At 37.6% G+C, this 22,982-nt stretch overlaps 2 protein-coding genes across 7 annotated transcripts in view; one reads left to right on the forward strand and one right to left on the reverse strand.

The window, feature by feature from the left end:
• LOC137038685 (zinc finger protein 155-like) overlaps positions 1-22,982 on the reverse strand; it is a 110,727-nt gene that overhangs the window by 76,407 nt on the left and 11,338 nt on the right. The window lies entirely within an intron of this gene.
• The window catches only part of gapvd1 (GTPase activating protein and VPS9 domains 1), a 65,002-nt gene that overhangs the window by 3,567 nt on the left and 38,453 nt on the right, over positions 1-22,982 (forward strand). For all 6 annotated transcript variants that reach the window (XM_067413469.1, XM_067413470.1, XM_067413472.1 and 3 more), the window contains exon 2: positions 17,180-17,384. In XM_067413469.1, the coding sequence (XP_067269570.1) occupies positions 17,197-17,384 (188 nt within the window). In that variant the 5' untranslated portion in view covers positions 17,180-17,196. The remainder of the gene's footprint in view (positions 1-17,179; positions 17,385-22,982) is intronic.

Consider the following 22,982-nt stretch of genomic DNA (forward strand, 5'->3'; position numbering starts at 1 on the left):
GAAAAGCTGTTTATGTCTCTGTCAGTCTGAAATGTCGTTGTCATAACGCGTTGCTATGGGTAGCGTGTGTTCTGCTCGATCGCAGCGCGTGGTGGGAGCGGTGGCACTGGTTGTAACTTGAAAAATAATGCTTTATGTATGGTTCTGTCGATGGATACACGTGCACTACAACAGCGGTAATAAAAGAAAGACCGTTTTGCCCACGTTTTTGTAAACTGTGTTCAATGCATGCGAGTGCTGCCGTATGACCAGTCATTTTCGCCATCATCACTCAGTATATTCGCCAGAAGACGCGAATGAGAACCCTCTGCAGTGAGAGAAGATCTGTCTCTGTGCGCAGCGCGCGCACGTCTCACAGCGCGCAAATATTGAGTTCTTTCAAGTCTTGCGTTTGAACGGATAAACTCACACAAAAAGTATGTCAACATGGCGATCTTGATGAGTATCCATCAGACAGTCTGTATATGCCTTAAGAGAACTTTATACAGTCGAGAAAGACGATGCATATCTCTGTTTTAGGTCTTAAAGGGGCAGTAGCCTTTACTGCTGTCTGTCAAACAAAAGATAAGGACTCACTCACTGCTCTTGATTGAATAGCTGGTTATAGCTACTTAATTAATTGAATACATAAAAACAACTTTTTGCTTTTTAATATTCAAATGCACTAGTCTATATCACCAGATGCGTTGGTCTGGCAAGAAGTGCAAGCCACTTCAGAGACACAGATAGTTGCGTGTTCTGAGTTAACACAATCGAGCGTAAAAATAAGAAACACATCACGGGAAAATACTAAAACGGGAAGACAGCGGGAAAAGAGCTAAAATACGTGAGAAACCTGGAAAAAAAGGGAGGGTTGACAGCTTTGAGTCAATGACAGCTAGCTGGTGGTTGGACCCTTTTCTTAAAGAATGCACCTGAAATTTATGCAATAAACATGTTTTTGACATATATTTTAATTTGTTTGTGGTCTATATAGCCTGCAATTAGCCTACACGCCCGAAGGCACGGCTTGAAGACCCAGTCAGTGATGTCACGATATGCCAATTTGTTTAAATTCATACCTACGTAATCACCATCACCAAAAATTTACTTTTTTTTTGGTATTAAAATTAAAAAAAAAAAAAAATAGACCTACCTACCGACCCTTTTTTAATTTTTTTTTACTGTTACTGCAAACCAAAATATTTTTAAGGATGCCCTAATGTCATCGTCTGCCTTGCGATGTTTGGAATGATTTTACAAAATGGAGTAACTTTTGATTAAAGGAATGAATGAAACGAGTGCAGGTGAAAGCATCTGTACCCCAAGTGAGAGCGAGCTAAGTAAGGGATAATGTACACCCAGCTGGTTGTTATCGCAGAATAAACCCAGACAGGGTGATCAGGACCCCGACGCGAAGCAGAGGTAATAATACCTGATTATTACACGGATAACCGTTAATGTCACTAGTCTCAAGTAAGTTGGACACAAAATATTGTCTTGAGTATAAATATTTTATTAGCTCTTCCACAAAGCTTCCGCAAAGAAAAACAGTTCCAAACTGCTTTAAAGGGTTAGTTCACCCAAAAATAAAATGTATGTCCTTAATGACTCGCCCTAATGTCGTTCCACATCCACATCCACAAGACCTCAGTTCATCTTCGGAACACAGTTTAAGATATTTTATATTTAGTCAGACAGCGTATCTAAGTGTATGCCCACTATACTGTCCATGTCCAGAAAGGGAATAAAAACATCATCAATGTAGTCCATATGTGGCATCAGTTAGTTAATTAGAATCTCAGACTTTATTCAGCATTGTCTTCTCTTCCGCGTTTGTTTTCAGTCCTCAAATAAAGATTCAAACGGCCATGAATCAGTGTATTGATTCATGATTCGGCTCGCCAATGTCACGTGATTTCAGCAGTTTGACACACGATCTGAATCATGAATCAATCCGCTGATTCATGACCGTTTGAATCTTTATTTGAGGTTTGAAAACAAACAGGGAAGAGAAGACAATGCTGAATAAAGTCATAGTTTTTGTTATTTTTGGACCAAAATGTATTTTCTATGCTTCAAGAGATTCTAACTGATGTCACATATGGACTACTTTGATGGTTTTTATTCCCTTTCTCGACATGGACAGTATAGTGTGCATACACTTGCATATGCTCTCGGACTAAATATAAAATATCTTAAACTAGGGGTGGGCGATATCTCGATATTTAAAATGAATGAAATGATATTTTTTAAACTTGATATGGATTTTGACATATCTTATATATCGATATATTGTTTATATTGCATGCTGATTCCGCCACTTTGCTTGTTTAGCCTTCTCTGTGCTGTGCTTGGCCGCGCTTGCGCGCCTCCTGCCTCTTGCTTTTGTTCCCCCTCCCCTCGTGTGTTGTCTCATTGAACGTGGCGGCGTCCGCAACCAGGTGTGGATTATTTATCAAGTTTACAAGCGCGCGCGTTATTCAATAATCAGTTAAGAGTCCATGATTTTCCTTCTAACACAACTGCTTGCTAAAATTCATAAAGAAATATTAATGTTCATCATAGTTCAAATCGCAAGTTTCACCCACAGTCACAGGTGATTTACACTACTGGTGCGAGACGCACTCGCAGTCACAATCATGTTTCTAACTGATCGCATAGTTTTCGGTTAAAATGTCAAAATGATCGCATATTATTTGAAAACATTTAGAAATGATTGCAATATCGTTATTTTTATTTTGTCAGCTTTATCATGGGATTATGACGATTAGGTCTATTCATGTTTTAACCAAGAGGGAAATACAAGACATCCCGGGTGTCCTATGAGATACAGTGCTCTTCTGTAAGTTGTACTGTAGCCATCATATTATAGCCTACCTTCTGACATTCATATTTCGTTCTGTAACTGAAAAAAGCCTACATGATCCGTATCAGTCACGCTTTGGTAAAGAGCGTGACATCTAGCCTACTGTTTGAATTTTGGTACAAATTTAACAGGAAGTGGTGTTATGACAATCCGTTTATTAATATCTCAGTCATTCCCCCATCTTTTTGCAAAATGCTTACTGTTTAAGTGTAAAAAAGTGTTTTGGTTCGTCTTTTGAAAGCATGGAATGAATGAAAAGGTGGCTATAGGCCTATTATTTATTTTATTTTACAGTTAAATTATTGTTATTTATGTTATCAGGGAGTGTTTTTTTTTATGTCACAAAAGCACTTTGTTCCTACATGAACTAACTACCTCTTTGCACTTCAATAAAAAAAAAAATAATTTGGCATATTTGTTTTTGCTGTAGTTTTTGGAGGTTATTTTTCCTGTAAAGATATCGAGATATATATCGTGTATCGAGATATATTTTTTGCTCCATATCGCCCAGCCCTATCTTAAACTGTGTTCCGAAGATAAACGGAGGTCTTACGGGTATATTACTAAGTTAAACTAGTGTTTAATTACTGAAAGCAGTAGCCCACAGTGAAATATCCAGTATATGAGCCATCTTAATATCCAATATGAGTTAATATATTTAATTTAAAATTGGGAAATAACACTTAGCATGCTATTGGTGCAACTTTATTGTATTAGCCTATATCTATTCCAACATATTTTTCTATGATGGTAATTTAGATGCTTATAAAATCCAGTATATGACATTTTGAATGCTAAAGAAATGTGAAATGGACTTAATGAATGCCTTCTTCAGAAAAAAAAATCAACATCTTAGGGGAGAGGAATGTTTGCTGCATATCTTTACTTTTTTGAGGAATCATTTGGCCTCCTCTTTATGTAACCATGTTTTTCAGATCTGTTAGCAACTTCTCTATCTACAACATGAGAAGTTTGATGACTTTCTGAGAGCCTCTTGAAATTGTAATTCACAGGCGGAATTAGAGCTTATGAGCTTATGTCATCTGTGTGGTGACTTCTGCTTGTTTTGACTGTTCACTTGGTGGTTTTTATCATGCTATTGTTTTTGGTGTCTGTTTTTTCAGCAGTCATTTTTTTTGGAGACATGTAATGTCATACATGTGCAGGTGTTTCTTAAATGTTGTTCAGTGACATTTTTTTTGTTAAATCTCAAAGATGGCTAATGCTAAGCTGTGCATGTGGTTATTATTTAATCTCCGGAAGGTACTCAAACTTGCTTGGTACACTATTTCTGTAAACCACAGAAATATTGTTTCACATTGTCCGAAGCTGGGTTGGAGACATTTTTAAGCAGTACTCCCACAATCATGTATACCAGGCTGGTGCAATTGAATGATTTCTCAGAAAGACTAAGTACTTGTTTATGAGATTTTCAGTGGTCAGTTAAATACCAGTAGACGCAGAAAAATGCAGATCTGGACACTTTAAAAGGGCTTTCAGTAGAGCTCCACTGACCAAGTGTTATCTCTTTGCATGCACATTTATGTAGTTGTAATGGAAATGTGGTTAAGATGCTTGGCCACCGAAAGAGCATCCCACTCCACATCACATCCCTAGCTAGTCATGTTAGCTGCCTCCATTTCTTAGATGTTGTCTCATTGTGCTCATAATGTCATGAAACTTGTGTACTTCCACTCCGGATTACTCATCTGCTCAGTCACTATACACAATGCTGTCCTTTGAAGATTCAGCCTGCATTCATTGCTGAAAGAGTGGGTATTTTCTCTCATGAGTGGTCTGGTCTGGTGCATTGTAGTAAACATGTGAAAGTGCGTGATGTTGCATTTGTGATTCATATCCTACAGAGCTCCTTACTGCTGTGCTTTAGGGGCACTGAGAGCACGGATTCAACCAGATGCAAAGAGGAAGAAGAAATGAAAAACGGATCCTTTTTAAGGCACCAACCTAACCTGAGTTACGCTTTGAATACCAGTGTTAATCTTGTCAATGAAATTACTCCTATAAATGTAAATTAATTGCAGTTTTTTTCATTGATGGTAACAAAAACATATTTAGCATAAAGGTTACACAACTTTGTATAATTGCAACTGTGTACTCCCTTCCGGTGCCCACTCAAAAGTAACAGTTTTAAGATGTATATAATATAATATAATATAAATATAATATAATATAATATAATATAAATATAATATAATACCAAAAAAGTTATTATTACTGACTTTTGAAATTATTTTAATCAATAAGGACACATTAATCATTAAACAAACAGTAAAGACATTTATAAATGTTACAAAAGATTTCTCTTACAAATGCTGTTCTTTTGAACTTTCTATTTATATGAGTATCTCTTTTTCCACATTATATTAAATATTATAAATATAAGAACATATTAAAGCAAGTTGACATGAAACAAAAGTGGTTGTTGTATTTTGTTCCCTATTCTATGTAAAAAATAAAATAAAACAATTTACAAAAAAATGGATAAATCATTTATAACAAACACTGCAAATCAATATATATATATATATATAAATATAAATGAGGACCAAATCAGTATCTTTATCACACAAATATATAAAAGGACATTTTGATAAATAAACCTAAAAAAAAGCTGCCTGTTTACATGTTTGTGCCTAAAAGGTGTCTCACAGGACGCAAAGCTCAGCGCCACGTCTCCGGTATCACACCGGACAGTGGACACGCACATTATGTACGCGCAAGCTCAATTCTGAATCGACTTCTGACAGAAGAGCTGCACGGCGGGTGTATCTTGTAGCACAGGGTGAAATCAGTTGACGATTTGAGGGAAATATAAATTTTATATACTGAAATGGCTCTCTGTGGCTCGGCAGGATTTTAACTTCACAATGATTTCACAACACACAAAGAGATATATATGAATGTGTGTGTATATATATATAATTATTAGTCATATTAATATATAAACACAAAATGTTATATATACACACACTTTTCCTTTGTAAAAAATACATAATAATAATCATCATCATCATCATAATTGCATTTTAAATCGCAATCGCAATTTTACCCAGAATAATTGCAATTATATATTTTCCCCAAACTGTGCAGCCCTAGTTGAAACGCTACCCTATTGCGTGCAGAGGGAATTTGACAGACAGCTGTTTATCCCGCCCCTCAGATTGAGCCCTACCAATGGTGAGTTCTCAGACCCAATAACTTGATGTGGGTCTGGCTTGTCAGGCTATGAATAGGAGATCAAGAAAAAACTGATTTTACTTATTTGATAAATGTAGTAATATTTTTGAGTTTGTCTTTAGACTAGGTAGACACGAAGTTGTGTGTGAGAGTGAGTGTATGTATTCTAGTGCTTTTGGACATGCTTGTCATTCAAATGAAAGAGAGCTCAGTCATTTTATTCAAAAGAAAATGCTAGTCTATGGAAAGTGAACTGTATATGTGGCAGCATTGTTTTGGACTTGATATGAAACAGTACTGAAATATCAGCAAGTACCAAAAATAATTTATTGGCAGTTGTACTCCGCCTTTAAAAAAGTTATCTGTACACATACCTACTTTAGACCCCTGGGATGTTTTCTTGAATACGTTTTGACATTTTGTTCTCTTGCATAAGAATTCTCTAAGCACACTTTTTCCATTCCTCCTCAGAGTGACTGAGTCTGCTCTACCTGCTCAAATGCTGGCAGATCTAATCCAAACGCAGCTCTTGAGAACAGAGGAACTGAAAAAAGGACCTTCCTCCTGTTCCCAATGCTTTTAGAAAGTGTGCCTTTCTCTGAGTTGCTAAAAACAGCATCGGCTGCAGTCCAAAACCTGAAAAAAAAGTGTAAGTAGTCTGATCTCTGGGTTTTAGTTGCTTGTGGATATATTGCTGCTGACACTGAGTCAGTATTGCAGTGTGTCTTATCTTATTGCTTATACCTTCATCTCAGCTTCAGTGTTCTTTTGTATGAGTAGGGCTGGGTATCGTTCAAAAATGTTTTTTACCGATTCTTTCACTTGAATACCATTCAGTACCAATTTTATTTTTCCAATTACGTTTTTATTTAACACAATTACGTTACATTACACATTACCCATTACCTAAAAAACCCCCCGTAGGTTTTGTTTTCAGTTTGACTCATATAGGGTACTGGGGGCCGGAAATATGCCTTGCGCTCAAGCTTGCCGCAAGTCATTGACAAAAGGAGCCCAATGATTATGAATATAAAAAATAGCAAGGAGACATTTTAGTTGTTTATTAATAAACTAATGTTTTCTAAGTCTGTGTTGGTTACAAAGGTGAAGTTGACCATGCAGACTCATCGCCGCAGTAGTGAACTAGCATGCTCGTATAGAGGGAAATGCACCTTTCATTTAGATTACATATAAACAAAGTATTTGTTTTAAATTTGAATTGGTTCATTTAAAAGTAGACATTTCTTGTCAGAGGCAAGTAGCCTATATGCTGATTTTCGATTCATTCATTTATGACGTGCTGCAGTTCTTCTTATATTTGAATACGGAGTAACTTTCTGCTCTTAAAGGTGCTTTATGTAAGAATGACAGCTAGCGGTTGAAATGATTCCCAAAATTAAAATTCAAAATATCAAAAAGTCCTGCTCACATTTGTCCATATGTGAAGTGCTCATGGGGTATAGGATATTCAATTTTATTAACAAAAACCCTGACCTTGACCGTTGATCTTCAGTGCATGCCTACGCGTCATGCTTGTTTGTGTGACTCTATTAGCACAACAGTTCACTTTTTCTCGTCCAGAAAAAGCATGCTATAAATTGCTATAAACAAAAATGTGACATGAAATACAATGCATGTACCTTCTTCTCTGAGGTGAATTATATTCAGTTGTGTTTGTCGTAACAAACTAATTGCGTTGACATGTCAGACAAATGGAGTTCCGATCCAGAGATATTTAATACTTTGTTGGGACTTCTAGTTGTTTTTCTTAATCTAGATTTCTCAAAACTTGTGTGCTTTTTCTGGACAAGATGGAGTGAACTGCGCCGCCAACAAAGTCACACGCGCACACAAGTTTACACAAGTTACAACAGCTCTGTTTTCAACAGTTAAAAATAGGGGTGTCCATGGTTAACCGATTGACCGATTAACCGTTAAAAATTGCGTAACCGAGTGAAACATTTTGCTCGGTTAAGTGGCGTCAATGACGTGCCTTGAATTTAGTTGTAATATATGTTTTCACCCCTAGAGACCGCCAGAGCGCTCCCAGACATTTGTAATATTCACAAGAAGAAGTCATGACCAGCTTTCTAAGTGGGCAAAGAAAGCGTCGGAGCACTTTAAAAATGAGAGTGACGGGGCAAAATGCAAGTATTGCAATGCAGTGCTTACCGCATTTTTCAGGCTATAAGTCGCTCCGGAGTATGAGTCGCATCAGTCAAAAAATGCGTCATGAAGAGGAAAATAACATACGTCGCACTGGACTAAAAGTCGCATTAGGGCAGAAGCAGAGCGCGAGCCGCGCGGACTGTACATAACGGATCAGAAGAAAGAAAGTTTGAAGTGAGAAACTTGTGAATGACTAGAGAAAAGCAGTCGTTACTTTAACTGTAACGTTAATGAAGAAAACAAAAAAGCTAATCGCGGACTGAAAGCAAGATGGCCAGAGCTGAAGGGACGAGTCCACAGATGCTTGAACTCTCTGCCGGGAGAGGCTCAGCCGCTCGAGTCAAACGCTTTGTGAATCATTCTCGGCTGCATATTTTACTACATGGCATGCCCTAATCATGCAGGCGCCCTCGCGGCCACTCGCATTGCTCGTGAACTGGAGCGCTTCTCATCCTAATTTAACGAAACTCAGCGTACGCCTCGCAGACATGAAATAGATCTTAAGAAACTTGAAATGTCTTTTAACAATTTAAAACAAAATGAAATAGGCTACTCTCTGATTATGTAATCCATGATGTGCATTTCTCTATATAGGCACGTTCACTACGGAGATGGTGGTCGTCAAATTAATAAGCTAAAAATAACCCTGACGCACACTATGGTTAACCCAGTATTAACCGCTAAGGGCCTCGGTTAACGGTTAATGAAAAACTTGAAAACGTGCAGCCCTAGTTAAAAATTACAAATAACTGCATACTCCGAGAGCTCTCCACAAGACATGTCTAATTATACCATCTAGATGGTAAAAACAGATCGGGAGAATGCACGTTATTGTTCACGTAAGTTAATCATGGTGCTAAACTAATGCGTGCTGCATTGCAACACACACACCCAGCCGATCGCACATCACGCGGCGATCGCTCGCGCGCGCGCCTCACACAAGACCATTCAGTAGTGCAGAAATGTATTGACGACACTATTATGTGATTTATCAATAAAATAGATTAGAAACTGAAAAGTTCTAGCATATATTTCTTGATAACTCACAGCTTCACTATTAGTATAGAGACGCTGTAGAATTATTTCACATGCAATCACTCACTAATGCGTTCATATACATGTAATCTTTATTGTGCTAGTTTATCTGTATCTTATTTAGAAGGAGCAGAAATCTGTGAGAAATATAACGACTATAAGAAAAATAACTGATACAAAACCTGTTATGTAGGACCAATAACCTTATGGGCAGTGCTGTGTCATATGGCATAGCTGTCCTGTGCACAAGAAGAATTATTTTGTAATTATAAATATTTGTATAAAGTCTTTATGAATTGCTTTAAAAAAAAAAAACTTACTGACCCTCAACATTTTAATGGTAATGTACACAAAAATAACTTGCTATTACCATCTGAAACCATATGACAATCTAAGCTATGTTTAGATCTTTAGAAAAGTTGAGGCCTAGTTTGTATGCTTTGTGTTTCATAGTTTTTCTTTGGTAAGCCTATTTAATGCTTACTCAGTATAATCCAGCACATGCCTTCTCTATTTAGAAGCGTATTGACACTTAAAGCACGAAACCCATTACAACTACCTTAAACTTTCTCAGAATAGAAAAAGTAGAAAGTAAAATTAGGTGGCCTTTTCCTCTGCCCCCAAGGCAAAATCTTCACATACCACTGCATTCAACCGCAAAACACAGTGAGCACAGTGATGTGCTTTACTTGGCAGGATGACAAGAGGTTGAGCTGATTCAGGAGTGAGTGGTACAAGAGGCCTCCGCGGATGTACAGATCAGGCCTCCGCTCTGTATTTGTGGGCTGCTATACGGATGCGCAGGGGCCCGGCACAATCGAGGGTGTCTCTGGGCTGCTCTTCATCCCACGTTCTCCTGTGTAACTGTGCTTTACAAAGACCTCTTTGTGCCTGAGGAAAGGTCGAAGAAATTATTAGGAGTGAGTGAGTGAGTGAGTGAGTGAGTGAGTGAGTGAGTGAGTGAGTGAGTGAGTGAGAGAGTGAGTGAGTGAGTGAGTGAGTGAGAGAGTGAGTGAGTGAGTGAGTGAGTGAGAGAGTGAGAGAGTGAGAGAGTGAGAGAGTGAGAGAGTGAGAGAGTGAGAGAGTGAGAGAGTGAGAGAGTGAGAGAGTGAGAGAGTGAGAGAGAGAGAGAGAGAGAGAGTGAATAGGGCTTGTGTGGGTGTTTTCTGTTTATCTACATTTCTCCACTGTATGAGAAAGCGAAGTCAACTATTTGCACATTGTTTTTTGGCCATTCATAAAAAAGGAAGTGTCTGGCTGGTAATCTCAACATACTAGTACTACCACAACAAAATCAACATTTGCTCTGACTCTCGCACACTCTTTAAAACATTATCTTCTCTTCTTTGTCCTCCTCCTCCCCCTCCTTGATCAACTCTTACAGCTGATGACTTTGCATAATTTTTCACAAACAAAACCTGTCTCATCAGCAACCAGTTCTCCTCACCACAAACTGACCCGCACATCTCAACAACTAACACGAACGCGCTTCCATCCTTCTCTACCTGTCCACTTGATCCTATACCCACTCGCCTCCCATCAGGCCATTTCTTCTTCAATCCCTCCTGCACTCACTCACATTGTCAACACTTCTCTTCACACGGGAACCTTTCCCACAGCATTTAAGCAGGCTCGGGTAACCCCACTGCTTAAGAAACCGTCTCTGAATCCAGCACTTTTAGAAAACTACAGACCGGTATCCCTTCTGCCTTTCATTGCAAAGACACTTGAGCGAGTTGTGTTCAATCAACTCTCTATGTTTCTTGAACAGAACAACCTCCTGGACAACAACCAATCCGGCTTCAAAAAAGGGGCACTCGACTGAGACTGCCTTGCTCTCTGTAACTGAGGCACTGAGACTGGCAAAAGCAGCTTCCAAATCCTCAGTGCTCATCCTGCTGAATCTGTCTGCTGCTTTTGACACAGTTAACCACCAGATCTTCCTGTCAACTCATAAGAAGATGAGTATCTCAGGAACTGCTCTCCAGTGGTTCAGGTCTTGCCTCTCAGGTAGGTCCTACAGGGTGTCATGGAGAGGTGAAGTGTCTAAGTCACATCATCTAGCTACTGGGGTTCCCCAGGGCTCAGTGCTTAGACCACTTCTCTTCTACATGTCATCATTAGGCTCTGTCATTCGGCTCTAGTCATCTGGTCCCAAATGCTGTGAGCAAACACACAATTTCTCTTTTGGTTTAGAGCAGCCAATCACTGATTCTTTCGCTCCTTGTTTTTCGTTGGTATTCTGTGAAACATGATGGTAGAATACACCATTTATAGAGGTCTAAAAATTATCCCAACTTTTCTTTTTCCGTTGGTCTTAGTACACGATGTAACTACAGAATAGTCAAGTTTTAAATAGTAAAAATCTTATCTTTGAAAACATAAAGTCTTTGGTCATTTTTGAGCGTGATGCTAATAATGGTCTAATACGATTCAATGATGTATGCTAAGCTATGCTAAAAGTGCTACCGCCAGATACAGAGATCGGCTGAATGGATTCAAAAACGGTAAAACTCAACTGTTTAACTCTAAGGGACTTGGAAAATGTGCATATTTTCAAAAAAATTGGAGTGCTTCTTCAATAAATTCTGTAAATATATTGTAAATTTTTTTTTTTTTTGTAATTTTACGTGCTTTTGTGAATATTTTTTTTGTACCGCTTTAATTATTATTAAATTTCATTTTTAGTAATTTTAGTATGCTCATTTTTTCTTCTTCTAATATTTATATTTTCTTATCTTGTTTTCAATTATCAGAAACTATCTTAAATTGTTTTAGGCAACAACACTGACTGATTTACATTTTTTTTATGGTTTTGGAACACTTCACTCTGATTGGTCCTTCATTGTATGTTTTTGAGTCTATATTTGCAGTGTTTATTAGATAATATTGACTGACTGTACATTCTTTCACTTATGTATTATGGATTTCAGTAACATCGGAAATTTAGTTTGAACTGGGCCCTAAAATACATTGTTGACCAAAATCAAATAACAAATGCATGTCTGTTTTATTCAGACTAGTTTGTGCTAAGTCTCTGGTGACTGGTGAAGGATTCTGTCTAAAAGACAACATTTTATGTCTAATTCTTTGTGTTGTTGGTCATTATATTAGTGCATGATTTAACAATGGATTTTTAATGGATTTAACTGCTGTAAAATCCTTAATACTCTTAGTTGCATTCATGTACCAATAGAATGATTTTGGTCAAAGATTATGGCAGAGTTTGTGCATGGCATCTGTTTTTGCACACAAAACCAATAAGCAGAAATGATGCATTTCATGCCTTAGTTCTTTTTACGGCAGTTTCATGGGCTTAAATGAAACGTATTGAAGCTAAGTGCATAGTTGCCATTGCTGTGTGCTGACTCTGGGTTAAAAAGGTGAAGTAATTAAAAAATGCTTTACTTCAGCATGCCCTTTGGACCTTATACAATTTGTGCAATTTTCTTATGCTATATGTCCGTGTTTATAATCTTATAAGTTCCCTGTACGAAAATGTCTCTATTCTCTCCCGTCTCAGAGGAAATAGGGCAGTCTTCCTGTTTAAGCCTGATTGTTTATCTTACACAGCTGGATTTGAGCTATTCAGTAGCTCTGTTTATTGACTTTCATAATAGGCCTCGTGCTTTTATCCTGTAAGGTTTGTGTAATATTGTGATGTGCTATTATAATGGGAGTGTATTACTGAAACCATGTTGGGAAAACTTAGATGTAGATGACACTACACTTCAGAGAGAACCAAACCTGCTGCCAGATTAATACTTCTGCTTACTTCCCAGAAGTAATTACCTCTTATTCCATTCTGATTTAAGGCAATGACTGGTTGGGCTTGGCAGTGTATATGTATATACAGTTTGTACGATGCATCAATATATTTTTTTAATAACTGATATAGCATGAGGCAATACCGCTTATATCGATATACAGTAGTTTGATATTACAGGAGATCTTAAAAATAGCACAGACACAGAGTGGGCTGCTGCGGGGAAAGCATAATCCAAATGGTCATCTTGAGAAATGGCTTGTATATATATTTTTTTATTCAAGTAGAAAAAAGGTAGAAAGTACTGAAATGATGGCTGGGCGATATGTAAAAAAAAAAAATTAATCTGGTTTTATTTTTTATTTTTTTCAGAATGATTCACAATTATTATTATTGTTATTATAATTTTTTTTAACGTGTCAACTTAAACGTAACTACAATATGTTTCAGGTAACTTTCTCTTTATTAACCATCTTTTTATTAAAGTTCTAATCCAAGTGCACCACACCTGAAGTGATCAACATAGTGTGAATGTAAAACAAATGACTTGAATGAATATATGAATATATATATATATATATATATATATTTCATATTCTGCATATTTTATATAAAAATAATAATATATGCATATATTTTTGCATATATATATATATGCAAAAATATATGCATGAAAAAAGAAGGCAAATATTGCACAAATTAGGGCTGCACGATATTGGAAAAAAATTACATTGCGATATTTTTTTCCCCTAACGATATATATTGCGATATTGAGAGCAATCAATCCAGGCTAAAGTCAATAATTACCATTCCATGATGTTAATAATTTCACTAATAAGCAAGCTTCATTACAAGTGACAAATAAATGTTGGAAAGTATTTGTAAACATGAAACTAAACCTCCAGTAGGTGGCAGCAGGTGACCGTCTTAATGAGTGAGTCACGGAGTCGTTCATTCAAACGATTCGATTCAGTAACACTTGTTGCTGTGAGTGAGACGCGTAACGGGTCTGCTGTGAATGATTTTCACTGCTGAAATAGAACAAAAACACTTAATATTGCATCTAAAATGTAAGTGACTTTAAGTGAATGTTAATTAGTTGTTTATGGAACTGTCATATGAAATCAGTGTCATTTTCAGTCGTGATGGTATTCAGTGTTGTAATTTCCCCTCGAGAGGCTGCACGAGCGTCAACAGTGCGACCTTATTATCGTTCATTATATATTATTATCCACTATCGATCGCCACTTACACTAATGCACAAACATTCTTGCAAAATTTGGTGATTCACTAGTTATTTTTTTTAAAGTTTTAATCAGGCTCTTGTCCGTCAGGCAAGTAAAATTCTCTTTCACTTGTCCCTTCAAAAAATACACTTGTCCCGGACAAGCGTTAATGTCGAGCCCTGTATTCGTCGTGAAGAGCTTTTGTGGTGCCGTTTAAAGTTTTAAGTAATCAGACAAATTGGTGGTGTTTTCTTGTTTTGTGGCCACAACTTTCTGACACTCAATGCAATTACCTCTTTTTGGTCAACAACCTCCTTTTTATAGCTGAAATAGTCCCAAAAAGATGATTTCTGGTACGAAACCTTTTTTTGTTGTTGCGGTGGATCCTCTTCGTCGCGCATTTTAGCAGTGAATGTTTGGCCGTGAGCGGTGAGCAGCGGCACAGCGAACCAATCACTGTGCAGGCACGCGGAACGCGCATGTCACTCCAGTGACAAACTCGTGTTTACTGTGTGCTTCCGTTCTCTTAATACACTATGGGCTACTACCCTTCACATTGCATGTGCCGGCGATGTGACTATTGCTCATGCGCACATCGCAATGCCGATGTTAAAACAGAATATCGTTTAGCCCTAGCACAAATGTATCTTAAAGGGGTGGTTGCATGCGATTTGACTTTTTAAACTTTATTTAGTGTGTAACTGCTTGAGCACAAAAAATATCTGCAAAGTTACAGCGCTGAAAGTTCAATGCAAACGGAGATATTAATCAATATCACAATAAGCTTCTTCCCGGGTTGGTGACATCATAAACCCTTGCTATTAACATAAAAACTGCCCCTGATGTGAATTCTGCCCGTAATGGTTAGGAGCGTGGCTTTTGCGGACAACCTGTGCTTGGCACTTCAGCCAATAAAAAGGCCTGAAAGTACATTTGGCCATCTAACCAATCTAAGACCATTGCGTTTTTCGGAGGGATGGGCTTCATAGAAGCAGGAAGCAAACAAGCCGTTCAAAGGACAGTGGAGACAGCGGTGTGGAATAAAGGCACAATATAAGAAAATATGGCTTTTCAAAAAAAGAAGTATTAAGACGTTATACTGTGCCCTATAAACACAACCAAGCCTAGAAAACACCACTTTAAACGTATCCTATACAGGTTTTTGCATTCCATTGCGCTATTTTTCCTATTATTTGTAGGTCTGGCGGACGCGTTTGGGTGTTGCACTCGTGGCTTGCGTCTTCAGCAGTGTCTCACCCTGAAATGGCGTTAAAAAAACATGACGCTTAAGTTAGAAGAAAGTCCAACTCGCGTCTAATATCTTTGCTTTTTTCCCATTCCACTGCCTCAACTTTTTCAACACAATAACGCATTCTGTGTAAACAGCCGCTTAAGAATTAATGTGTTCAGCGTGTCACACGAGAGCGGTAAATCATGCGCAACTTGATTTTCTTATCTTAACTGTTATCATTGTTTTTGTCAGTACAAGTAAAAATGTGAAGAACTGAGAAAAAAAATCCTATTATTCGACCTGAGAACTTAAGTGAAAATAGCTTTATTTGATGTGAATTAAAATGTACTGTCCATCATACTTTTGTATAGGCATTAGAGATTGATTTGAACAACTCTTTATGCAAATTTTTAGTTTACAAAAAACCTCCAAACTGTTAAACACAGTTTGCTGAATATTAGACGTCATTATATTTGAACACTATGACATATTGACCAAACTGTCTGTGTTATCCAGGTCAATGCAAAATGTCTAGTTGATTAATTCTAGTCAACTTGATGTATTTTGTCTTGAACAATATTCAGTTGACTAGGAAAACGGTACAAGACTAAAACTGTTCTTCTGTCACTCGCAGCCTCTTTTTCTAATTCATGTCTAATTAATTGAGGCTTATGCTCCAACTGAAGTCTATTGTGTTTTGATCAGTATTCATTGTCTCTGATCCCTGCTGAAAACAGTTGCTCAAGTCTGTCAGTTTCCCATCAGGGTGGGTGGTATTACCAAAAACTTCAGTGTAACTGTACGTGTAATTAATTTTGAAGAAAAATTTGACCCAAAAATACTTTGATGTTTAACTGTTACTTATTTTTTTCAATAGCTTAGTGAATTAATGTTCATAATTGAAAAATTCGACATCTCATTTTATTTTATTTTTTTGAAAATACTTGATGTATGCAAACTTCAAGGTATGATTATTTATGACATGAATTAAAAACCAAATCATTGATCGATTCACTGATTCATGACCATTTGAATCTTTATCTGAGATTTGAAAACAAATGCGGAGCGGAAGAGAAGGCAATGCTGAATAAAGTCGTAGTTTTTGTTATTTTTGGACCAAAATGTATTTGAGATTCTAACTGATGTCACATATGAACTACTTTGATGATGTTTTTTTTTTCCATTTCTGGACATGGACAGTATATTGTGCATTCACTTGCATATGCTCTCAGACTAAATATAAAATATCTTAAACTGTGTTCTGAAGGTGAACGGGGTCTTACGGGTGTGGAACGACATTAGAGTGAGTCATTAATGACATCAATTTTTCCTTTAAGGCCATTAATTGGCAGATTTACTTAGAAGACCCACCAATCTAAAAAATAAATAAATAAAATGTAATTTTTTTACCCCCTTATAATTTGGCTACAAATCTCATGTGAAAGTCATTTTGACCCCCCTCTACACAATTGTAAATTACTCATTACATATACAGGCATTACGTTTAATAGTTTGGCTTTCATCACTATTTATGTTTGTCGTTTTCCAGAAGAAAAAAAAAATAACATTGAGCCGGGGAAGATTCTGAAATTTGCTTGATTTGACATGGAATGACCTATTTACATTTACATATATTCAGTTGGCATAATTATGTTGTAGTACTCTTGCAGTGCTACTACTTTACTTGTTTTGCTGTCTATCTGCAGCGCCGTGGCTGAGCTGAATGATGGTGAAGCCAGACATTCACACTCTGGCCCACCACCTGAAGCAGGAACGGCTGTATGTGGCATCAGAGAAGCAGCTCATCCAGCGCCTCAATAATGAAGTGCTGAAGACAGCAGAGAGGCTCTACCGCGCAGCCTGGATTGCTAAACAACAAAGGATCAACCTCGACCGCCTCATCCTAACCAGGTGACTGCATTCCAGACCAGTAAAACCAGGAGACTTTCATTTTGACTTTCTGTCATGACTCATTACCTGATTAACTGATTCGGAACAATCACTAAGATCACATTGTAGTTAGATTATCTCAGTGGTTAAGGCTGGGGAAAAAGCAAATAAGTATTCTAGCGTGACAAGTTCTGACATCTGATTGACTAATACTTTCTTTTATGTCTTTCATCAATTTAGACTTAGTTACAAAAAGTTCACCAAAAGTTTGAAAAAAATGTGCACTCACACTAGTTTTTCTAAACCTGTATGCGTTTCTTTTTTTGTGAAAAGAAAAAAAATTGTTCTTGGTTTCCCATTCACTTTATTATATTGAACGAGAGTTTGTGCTTGTACATTCTCTAGTAGCTCTACTTTTGTTATACAAGGAAGAAAGAAAGTCATACGTGTTTGGAAAATCAGGAGTGTGAGTAAATGACAACTCTTTAGAAAAAAAAGGAAATCTATTGATTTTTACTGGTTTAGCTTATTATTTTAATGCGTGTAGGGTTCGACAATAAGGACTGTCCGGGGACAGTGTGAAGAAGTTACGATACAGCACTGGCTCAGTCGGGACATTTTAATTTGAAAACTAGTTTATTTGAAGATTTTATATATTCTATGTACTCCTGAAAGTAAAATACGGTAAGCAACTGTAAACGTGTATAAAGTCCAGTCATGGAAATATAAAAAACATATATACCATGAAACCGCCAGAATCTTAAAGGTGTCATGAGCTGGCTTTTTTTAATACTGTTGTCTGAGGTCAACTAATGATGTTTGTGTGGCTTTTCAATTCAAAAACATTATAACTAGTAAATAATAGGCTATTTTCTAGACTGGTTTTTAGGCTTTCTCCTGAACGCTGGGTTTTGATGGGCGTGCTGCACTGGAGACTTGGAAGTAAATGCCCACGGCTAGGATTGGATAAGATTTGTATATCTTATCCAACCCCCCCCCCCCCCCCCCCCCAAACACACACACACACACACACACACACACACACACCTTCAATGTCAAGTCAAGAGAGAGTGAACAACGTAGATCAATAAAGGAATGTTATTTCACTATTTGAGATTTCCCGGCCTGCTGACTGGCTTACATTTTGTTAGCCCATCTGGAAAACACACAGCCCCGGGACGTTGGCCTTTGCGAGCCATGGCCTATACCTGGGTTTCCGTTGTCCGGTAATTACCGGACATTGGCCGGGAAAAAAATTAAATGTCCGACAAAATGAAATATTTTCGGTCAAATTGTCAGATTAAAACTGCCTCTTATCGATACCGTAAGCCTACGACGTGATGCCCTCGCTGTCATGACAGCGCTCCGTGGCTATGGAGGATTGCAATTCTCCACAGCCTGCGAAGCAGAGTAGGCTATGTGAGCGGAGCGGAGCGGCGAGATTTTGAATGGCGTGAGGAGCGATTTTTTTAAAAGTCGGAGCGTTGTGGTTTTTACTCGCTCCGAGAGCGCTCCACTACCGCTCCATCACCAGAACAATTTATGACAACGGGCCGGCACAGCACTACATTTTTCACCAGAACTAGAGCGTATCGGCTCAAAAAAATAAAGCCCAACCCTACCCGAGCCCATGCACCCGAGAGACCGGCCCTGCCCGTGTAAGTATCGAGAACGAGCCTGTAATGACTAATTAGCGGAGCGGAGCCGGTGTGATCAGCTCAATAATCCGCAGGCGCACGCTCATGAATCCGCCGGTAAAATGATGTTCGTTCAAATCCAGCTCAGACATGACATAAATCTGTAGCTTACTATACTTGTTGTAGCCATTAAACAATGTTTTTTTTCTTCATATTTATGTTTAAATATTATAATATTATTTTTAGATTTCATCTGATTATGATAGGCTAGTGTAAAGATGCAAGTGGGTCAGAAATGATTTTGGTGGTTATATTTAGTTTAATATTAAGTTTTGTTTTGTAAAAAGCCTTTCTTTCGTTTTGTACAAATTGTCTCTTAATTTTAATAAAGGTTTCTTCGGTTAATTGCATGTATTTAATAAATAAGAAATAAATAAGTAGACTAGGTCGCGGAAGCCATCGCTTTCATTGCTCATTAACTGAAGCGCGTCTCAAATAAACTGAAACTCAGCAGGCTTGCCTCACAGACATGAGGAATATGTAGCCTAATATGTGTAGAAACGAAAAGATTTAAATAAGCACATGGTGCAGTGTTCAGAACTCACGGTAAACCATGTGAGTTTGATACAGATTGATACAGATGATCACGGCGATTGGCATGAGCGGGATGTTAAAGTTTAAGGGATTTTTTTTTTTTTTTTTACCTTCTACTGAATCTGATCGGGTGCAAGCACATTTTAAACAGGTAGCACTTATTCACACACGTAATTTTGTGAATAAGTAATTTTGTCGTTTTCTCTAATGCATTCAAAAACATCTTGTAGTGCTTACCTGCTTACAGTTATCAGTATACTGTTATATTCTATTATATGATTTTGTCATTTCACACGGTGGCCAATTTAAATGTTACCAACTAAATGAGACATACTGAGTTTATAATTAAATTTATTAATTGCGTTTAATTATTGCATCTAAACACACTAGTGTTGTGCCAAGATTTTTCACGTGAATAAAGGCATATAGATTTGCACACTTTGCTTAATCCCTGGTCTAGTCTGTTAAACTTGTCAGAAGTTCTCGTTTCTAATATGCCCTCGTAGCCTATTTTTTCTCTCATCAGAACCGAGTACCATCAGTGGTTGTACATCAAGAGCAGGAACAGTTTTTGTGCATTTTGTTTCGCGATCTGACCGGAACAAACAGAAAGTCTCTGCAACGGCGTTAAGCGTTAGATTAAAGCGCTGTGTGAAGAGCCGTGAGAGAAATCTGCTCCACTGATAACAGCGGCAACGAGCGATCGCCTCTTATTTAACAAACGAATGAAATGATACTCTTCTAGTTAACCAGAGATGTTTTGTTTGTATTAGTTAGGTTCATCCGTGAAGAAAGATAAAAAAGTGGTGGGGACATGTCCCACCTGTCCCACCCGCAAATTACGCCTATGAGTTAAAAAAATTGGTTGATTGACGCCAATCGGACGTTCATGTTTTTTTCCGTCTATTTGAAAGTTAGGCTAATAAACATGTTGCATATAGGGCCTGATTATGTCTTTTTTTTTTTAAAGTTACACAAACTGCTTTCAGGAATTTTTGACCGGCATATCATCAAAACGTCCGGAAAACGAAACCTCTGCCGGTCACTTTGACCGGCACCATTTTTTTCTAGCGTAAACTCTGGCCTATACATGTCTGAGTCCAGCGTGCTAAGTTATGTTCTGTTAGACATGTACACATAATCAAAACGATTTATAACAATGCAATACTATTACATAAAAAAAACATGTTTTATTTACATAAGTGTCCTGCACCATTCCTGTCGGATCCAATATTGAAGGAACAGCATTGTGTTTTAATCTCAATATGTCTGCAAATCCAGCATTGACCTAAGACTTGTTTACACACGATTCTGTAGTGAAATGAAGCAAACATGTGTACAATCTCTTCCCCATGTGAGCTGGAACTTCATTAAAAATAAAGTTCAACCACTCATTCCTAATATTAGTATCCAAAGGAAGCTTATGCAGCGACTGTGTTCTTCCACAACCAGGAATAGCGCAATATCTTGCTATCTTCTTCAGCATGTTTATTGCTGCTGGCTAGCGTGATCCAAACCGCTCATGAGTTGGTGGATGGGTCTACTGAATTAGACGTGCTGTAGAGACGGTGTTTCACAACAGATGACATCAAGATGCGCACATGGTCGTTTTCTGGCCCTGGTGTCTATAAAAGCTTTTCTTTAAATAACAAAGAAGTTTTCAGCTCTGAAATTTACAGGATATTCTTATATTACCATGACCTTTTATATATCAAAAGTTAATTTCTCAATTCATCACCCCTTTAAATAGTGATACAATTTTTTGTCATACCGCCCAGTAGACATGTGCCGATTTTCGATAATGCGATTTATCACGATGATGAATATGCACGATATTGTTATCGTGGGCACTTTAAAATATCGTAAATAATAATTTATTAACAATTTATCTTTTTTTTTTATAATGCACTCAAGAATACTTTGCCCATCAACCGTATAAATACTCAACACTGCTGTATTCTGCGTCAAAGGGACACACGCTCAGATATAAACAAGCCCAACGTGCGTTTGCACATGACTGAACCGGTGAAGGAGACGCTCACGCCCGTTTCACACATACTCCGTCTGCAGTGCGTGTGCGGTGCGTGTTGCGTTGCGTGTGCGTTGCAGGAGCCCCACACCCTGTAGTCCTTTCACATATGCTGCGTTTGCAGTCCGCAACTGATCCGCTGTTGCACACCACAAACACAGCATTTATTCATTATTTTTTTATTTAAATCCAAACGTTTTTACTGAACATGCCTCGTCAGAATTCCAATTCTCTTTGTTTACTCTTTAATAGAAGTCAGGTTATGTAGCCTACATTTAAACAACATTTTATTAAATTCATTTATTCATATTTATATACTTTAGATTTAGCTCACACAAGTGGCAAAACATGTAAACATAGTTTATAGCCTTAAATCACAAACATTTTAAATTAGAAACTTACAATAGTCTATTCAAAAACAGCCGACTCTCGTCTTTTCTTTCGTGTTTACACCCTTTTAAAAGAAATCCTGCAGGTCAAAAATAACTTTGCTTTTCACCTCCAAGAAAGTACGAGTGCTCTCCATTATGGCACTTTTTTTTTTTTTTTTACCTAAATGCCAGGTAAGGTGTCGTTTTGTTGCTTTACTTGAGAAAAAAAGCCACGTGTTGACTTTGAAACAAGAGTATATTTTAAATGATATGCATCTGTGGTGAAATTACTAGATTTTCGCGTCAGTACATGTTTATTTTAATGCGAACAATGTTCTATCACTTTAATGCAGCAACGCAGCGCAACGCAGCAAAAAATAGACTCGGTACGAAAACGATCCGTGCACTGCTGCAGACGCAACGCTCCTGGAACGGACTGACGGACTGCATCCGCGTGCAGTGTGAAAGCTGTCATCCGTTAACATGGGTACTGAAAAAAATACGCACCGCACACGCACTGCAGACGGAGTATGTGTGAAACGGGCGTCAGAGTCAGATGTAAATGAGAAGCACATGGACGCGTGAAGGAGACGCGCTGCTGAAGTGCCGCTCAGTGACAGCAGAGGGCGCTGATAAACTCCAGAATGAAGCAGTTACCCCGGAAACCAGCAAACAAACAAACAAAACGCTTGTAGTTTTTCGTTTTTGTAATCTCAATGTTGTTCATCACAGCACCAAATACTTAATACTTAAAGACTTAATAGGCTATTTATTTTCAAACTTAAACATTATGTTTTAATCTGGACTACAACATGCCCTAATAATTAGAACTGTTCTGATTATTTGTTATTGTTCAGTAAGAGACTTTGAGACATACGACTTCATTAGTTAACATGTTAATTCATTATTACCAAACTGACAATGAAAAATACTTATAAAGAATTAATCATTCTATGTTAATTTCTTAGTTACTGTTTAATAACATTAA

Source organism: Pseudorasbora parva, chromosome 13 (assembly GCF_024679245.1).
Source record: "Pseudorasbora parva isolate DD20220531a chromosome 13, ASM2467924v1, whole genome shotgun sequence".
NCBI classification, from domain to species: Eukaryota; Metazoa; Chordata; class Actinopteri; order Cypriniformes; family Gobionidae; genus Pseudorasbora; species Pseudorasbora parva.